The sequence below is a fragment of the Mus musculus genome, chromosome 11, assembly GCF_000001635.26.
Source record: "Mus musculus strain C57BL/6J chromosome 11, GRCm38.p6 C57BL/6J".
NCBI classification, from domain to species: domain Eukaryota; kingdom Metazoa; phylum Chordata; class Mammalia; order Rodentia; family Muridae; genus Mus; species Mus musculus.
Window position 1 is genome coordinate 82,043,323 of NC_000077.6, and position 6,130 is coordinate 82,049,452.

General features: G+C 42.5%; 1 protein-coding gene across 1 annotated transcript; it reads left to right on the forward strand.

Annotated features, from left to right (window-relative positions):
• The first annotated feature begins 2,389 nt into the window (after positions 1–2,389).
• On the forward strand, positions 2,390–4,203 carry Ccl7 (chemokine (C-C motif) ligand 7). Its single transcript, NM_013654.3, has 3 exons — positions 2,390–2,537; positions 3,196–3,307; positions 3,663–4,203. The coding sequence occupies exons 1-3, from the start codon at positions 2,462–2,464 to the stop codon at positions 3,766–3,768; spliced, it is 294 nt and encodes a 97-aa protein (NP_038682.1). The 5' UTR covers positions 2,390–2,461; the 3' UTR covers positions 3,769–4,203.
• Positions 4,204–6,130: the final 1,927 nt, after the last annotated feature.

The window sequence follows — 6,130 nt, forward strand, 5'->3', positions numbered from 1 at the left end:
CAGCTCCAATGCCAGTATAGCCAACAGGTGGAAATGGGCATAAGAAGCCCATAGATTGAAGCCATGGTCAAGGATGCTCATCCTGAGAACATGAGAAGCACAAAGCCACCGAGCACCACCTCTCATTGCTGGGTTTCATGGGCACATCTGCACGGAGGCCAGAAGTCCAGATATTGTTCTTCAGGCACTGTCCAGATTTTCTTTGAAACAAGATCTCTCACTGAACCCAGAACTCACTCAGTGGATCAGGCTGACTGGCAAGGGGCCCCAGAGATCTTCCTGTCCCTTCCCCAACACTGGAATTATAGGTTTGTACCCCTTTGCTCAACTTTATTTGGGTTCAGGGGATCACACTGAGGTCCCCGTGCTTACATGACAAGTGTTCTACCAACCGAGCCCTCTCCACAGCCGCGCTGCTTGAGTTTCTCCCAGGTTTGCTTTCCCAGTAAGTATGTAGTGTGTCTGTTCCCAGTCCCCAATGCACACAGAGAGTCGGGAACAGACCAATGAGTCATTTTTCAGGAACAATCACCAGTTTTTACTGAGAACTATAAAAGTCACTTTTTAAAGACTTCATTCTCTTTTAAATTTTTAAGATGGTGGCAAAACCATAAACCACAGAATTCACCATCTTTTCCATATTTAAGCATAGTTATGGAACTAATGTTGACATACCTAACATCATTGAACAACAGACCTCTAGGCCATTTTTTCACCTTGTAAAAGCCAAAATACCTACTCACTAAATAAGTTCCTATTTCCACCTTTGTCTGCTATTTTATTTTATAGTGCTAAGATTGGAACGCAGAGCTATGTATGTGCTAGACAAAAACTCTAGTACTGAGCTTATAATCACCAGTCTTTATTTTGATATTTTGATGTAAGTAAGTATAATGGGGCAAAGTAATGAGATCTCATGATGGTTTTGATTTGAATTTTCCCTTTCATTCTTATTTATTTACATATAGGGACTTGACATTGAATTCAGCACCTCACACAAGCTTCCAAAGACTGGCAATGTGGAATGTCTTTTTAATGTTTCTTGTCTATCATCCTTTAGAAACGTCTATTGATACTCTGTGCACTTTCAATTCAGTTGTTTGGTTTTGTTTTTGCTACTGAGTTGTGGGCATTCTTTATATTATCTAGATCATAATTCCCAACCATTTGTCAGTGATGTAACCTGTGACTGTGTTTTCTCAGTTCAAAAGTTGGATTGTCACAGTGTTGGCTGATTAGAGTCTAAGTTTCCGTCTTTGTCACAAAGCCTGGGCAGTTGCTCAAACATAGTGTGTTCTATTATCCCCAGACTCTGGAGTTTTTGACATGTTTCACCATGGAATGTAGATTAGCTCCAAGAGCACACTCCTCCTGCCCTAGCCTCTCACATGCTGAGACCTGACACTAAAGATATGACACTACATTCAGTTTGACTTCTCTACGTTCTTTTACTTGGAAAAGATATTTTCATAGTTAATCAGATATTTGGAAAACGACAAGATTCCAAGATCTGAATCCTTCTGGACAATATTTCTGGGAACAGAAGTTGGGCCCCTGCCCTTGCCTAATACTCTCTCTGGTACCAAGTTACAGACCTGTACAGTGGTTTAAAAACATGTCTGCGGGTTACTTTACACTCACTTGCTAAGAGGTTTTGCCTATGTGCCTGGACACTTTAAGGCATCATGTGAAATATATGGTATGGCCTTCGCAGTGGAATGCAGAGAAAGAGGGAGAGGAAACAAGCCACATCCGGCCCAAACTATAGCTATTAAAGTTCTTCCAGACACTAGACTTGGAAAGAATGCTTTGGGATGGCCCTCAACTTCAGCCGTCTACCTACAACCAAGTACTGGCCAGCTGATGCCAGTCAACTTTCCCAAATAAAGAGCTGTTTTGTTTTTAGTAATTAAAAATTATATTAGACACAGGGTTTGGAAATGTTTTATGATTTTTGTTTGTCTGTTTGCAAACATCTTTTCCTCTGTGGTTTGAAAAGTTAGCAGGACTTTTCATCTTCAAGTGCATTTTTAAATTCAGTCAAAATTTTAGTGCCTGTTTCTAGACTCCAAGCTCCTTGGGATGTTGCTCGAAGGGGGAAATAGGAATCCCTTGACTCTGCCATCTCTGCTTCCTTCCTCATTCTACAAAAAAAAAAAAAAAAAAAAAAAAAAAAAAAAGCTTTTCTTTCCAATAGTAGCTGAGCTGGTTGGAATAGCCAGAGTTCACAGTACAGTGTTTTATCTGGACAGAGTCACCACCTCATTTTCCATTCCTGGTGTTAAATGGAAATAGGCCAGCCTCACATTACACTCTCCTGTGATTCATTCCAAAAGAAGATCCCTCCCTATCGGCTGCCTATAAAAGAGGAGGCAGAGCTGCCAGAAGAGCAGAGAAGCAAGGCCAGCACAGAGTCTGCCAGCTCTCACTGAAGCCAGCTCTCTCACTCTCTTTCTCCACCATGAGGATCTCTGCCACGCTTCTGTGCCTGCTGCTCATAGCCGCTGCTTTCAGCATCCAAGTGTGGGCCCAACCAGGTGAGACTCACCCTGCCTCCTGTTTCCCAGAGCATGCTGTCCCTTCTCTGGGACATTTCATAGAAAATTACAGAACAAGGTTTACCCATAGTCTCACATTTGCTGGCTTTGCCAAAGTAGGACAATTAAAAGAAGGACAAGAAGATACTTATAGTCCAATGATAATTCTAGAACTTGAACCTGATTCCCTTAGGACTCATTTGTGGAAACAAGATAGTTCTTGCCTTCTGTGGTGATGGGGTCCTAGGTCATCAAATAGGAGCCTGGGATGGTTCTCAGGTAAAAGAGGGAGGGAGAAGAGGCCCAATGTCTGGTGGGTGCTTTATCCAGCCCAATTTCCAGAGACAGTGGTTATGTAGAGGCTGTGTCACAACTAAACACTATTTCTTTTATCCTAAAAGGAGACTCATAACCAGTGTCTCCTTATTCTAAAGAACTGTGGCATTATAATAATGCTTTCTAGTGACACCCATTATTGTCATCAGCTCTTTTTGACTCTATTGACTGGCATATAACCCAACCCATTCAAGTGAGAAAGAATTGGGGAACATAATAAAAAGGAGAGGAGAGACATTAAACTAGGGTGGGCAATTCTTTAAGCATCAACAAAAGACCCACAACCTACCACAAAGAACCTTTTCTTGTTCTTTCATTGTAGATGGGCCCAATGCATCCACATGCTGCTATGTCAAGAAACAAAAGATCCCCAAGAGGAATCTCAAGAGCTACAGAAGGATCACCAGTAGTCGGTGTCCCTGGGAAGCTGTTATGTAAGTACACAACCCTTGCCTTCACCCCCTCAGTGCTGTCACCCCTGAAGCAGTACATAGGATTATATGCTCAATGGGTAGAGACTGTATCTCTAACACAAACTCACATAACTTTCAATGGGAAAACTGAAGCCCACCACTCTCTTCCGAGCCACCAGTTCAGAACTTCCCTCTCCCTCTAAAAGCCAAGGGGTCTTTTCCTTGACCAATGAGAACTGCACCTTCCCATCAGGCCTGTCCTTTATCTTACCTTCTTCCTCATCCATTCCTGGGTCATGTCATCAACTTGGGGTAATGCCAGGTAGGGATTCACAGAATAAGTTACATACTCTCTAACTGAGCCCTCTTTCTTCAGCTTCAAGACAAAGAAGGGCATGGAAGTCTGCGCTGAAGCCCATCAGAAGTGGGTCGAGGAGGCTATAGCATACTTAGACATGAAAACCCCAACTCCAAAGCCTTGAAGAAATGTGCCTGAACAGAAACCAACCTAGGAGCCAAGAAGCAAAATTCCTCACCGCTGTTCTTTCTGAGAACTGTTGATGAAATGTGTTGATCACGGTCCTAAGGGATAGGAGCTGTCTGTAGGAATGTGAAATGGTCACGCCTAAGGAATGGTCTTTAAGTTATTAATATTTTTATTTAATTAGCCATGTACTTTGGTGTGATTTGAATGTAAAGCTCTGGAGACCTCATGTCACTTTAACGTTGTGTTAGCTGCAGAATTCTCCCCCTTTCCCCATTTTTACTTTGTTCTTGTATTATGAAGGGACTTTGCAAGAATCAGTGCAAAGATTTTATTTAAAAACTTTTAGGATAAAATCATAATGTTATGATACTGTGTGGTTTTTAAATGTATGACTACTGAAGTTTCATATAAAATGTATTTTTGCACAAAATTCAATCTCTGATGCTGTCTTTTAAAGGAACAAACTAAGCTGGAGGGGTGAACAGGGTGGCAAGAAGTAGGGTGTGGGTACAGAGGGAGGGGAGGGGGCCAGACATGGTAACCCTGGGTATTAGCTTAGACTGAGCTTAGTTGTCAAAGACAGACAGGCTGAAGCTAGAAAAAGCCAGGTCTACAGTTTTGTCTCTGACAAGCTGACACCAGCTTTAGCCACTTTACCAGGCACTGTTTTGGTTTCCAAAGCCGTGGCTTTTCACACAATCTCTGATTGCACCAGATTCCTATTTGTCTGGTCTCCTCACAGACCCCCAAGTCCCTCCAGTCCAGAATATTAAAATACATCTCTGGCTTTGATAATGGAGATGCCAGGCCAATGTGACCTGGCAAATTCCCTTCCACATCTGGCAGCCACATGAGTGTTCAAACAGTTCCATCTCTGTTAATCAGAAAGGGCAGGAAGGTGAAGATCATGGCCCCAGCACAAGATTCTAAGAGATCCCTGGATCTTCCAGCTGAGCCTCCATTAAAGCCTCAGGTTGAAACATAAGGTGTCAGAAGAGAGTGGACACCGTAGTGGCAAACAAACAGTACACCAGTGACCACGCACTGATGCTCCAGCCAGATCTAACAGAGCTTCCTGCCTTTCATGCAGCCTCCGGGGTGTCAGGCCTCATCTCCGCAACAAGCAGATTTTCCAAAACAGCCACCAGGAGGCAGACTAGCATCACCCAAACTATCCTCTTCCTGTCACATGCTTCATCTTAGAGCCATGAAAGTAGCGTCAGATAGAAAAGAATACAGGTTATACAGGTCAATGTTAAGCAGAGAATCAGTGACTTTATTACAGTTCAGAGAGGAGGAGCTCCCTGTGCCCAAGGCCAAAGAAACTCCTCCTCTTCCTTTTCTTCTTCTTCTTTCTCTTTGCATTTCTTTCTTACACTGTTGGTCTCCTTGCTTTTTTTCTTTCTAGTCTTTTTTTAAACCAAGTGCCCATGTTGTCCTATAATTCAATATGCAAAGAATGATCTTGAATTTTCATCCTTCAGCCTCTATCTCCAGAGTGAGGGAACAGGTGCGTGCCCCTATACACAATTTTTGAAGAACTGGGGACCAAATTTAAGTCTTAGTGCATGCTAGGCAAGCACTCTACTCAACTAGTGAGATGCACTACCAGCCTAGTTCCCCATTTTAAAGAATTTAAATCTTGTTTGTCTTCATCTATGTCCAGGGCCCTTTGGCAAGAATAATTAAAGAGAAATCCAAAATTATGACCAGAAACAGAGGGTGATCCCTAGCTCAGCATCAGTGGTCTGTGGAATTCAAAGACTAGATGGGTTATACCACTAATGTATGAGTTATAGCACTAGCTGTCTTAAGTAGTCACTAACCTGACAGACATGTTTCTTTAAGTGAGAGGGTATAGTAGAGCCATGCAGGCACCAGCCTCATGTAGACACTAAAAGTAAAAACAAAATGAACACATTTTACATCTGGGAGCATATCCATCAAAGATGCCCAACTATTGCCACCAAATTTGTTGGGAGTGTAGGGTGGCAAAAATGTCCCTTTTGCCCTTTAAGGAGTTACCCTTCAGGTCTGGGGATTATTGCTAAGAAAAACTTTAAGGGTTCCTCATATTTTTTTTCTTTCTATATTACAGGACTTCTTCTGTGATCTCTGGATTAGACCTAAAGGGTGTCATTTGCTTGATTAACACACAGACAACTGTGATGATCCTGTGCCCCCATTAAAACCCAAAGGAGTGCATCGTGATGATGCACAGCTATACTCCAGCATTTAGGAAACTGATGCAGGATCGCTATAAGTTCATGGCCATTTGGGCTACACAGTGAGTTACATAGCATTGGGATACATATTTTACTGTGGGAGGGCAAAACCCTGTCCCTCCCACAGTAAAA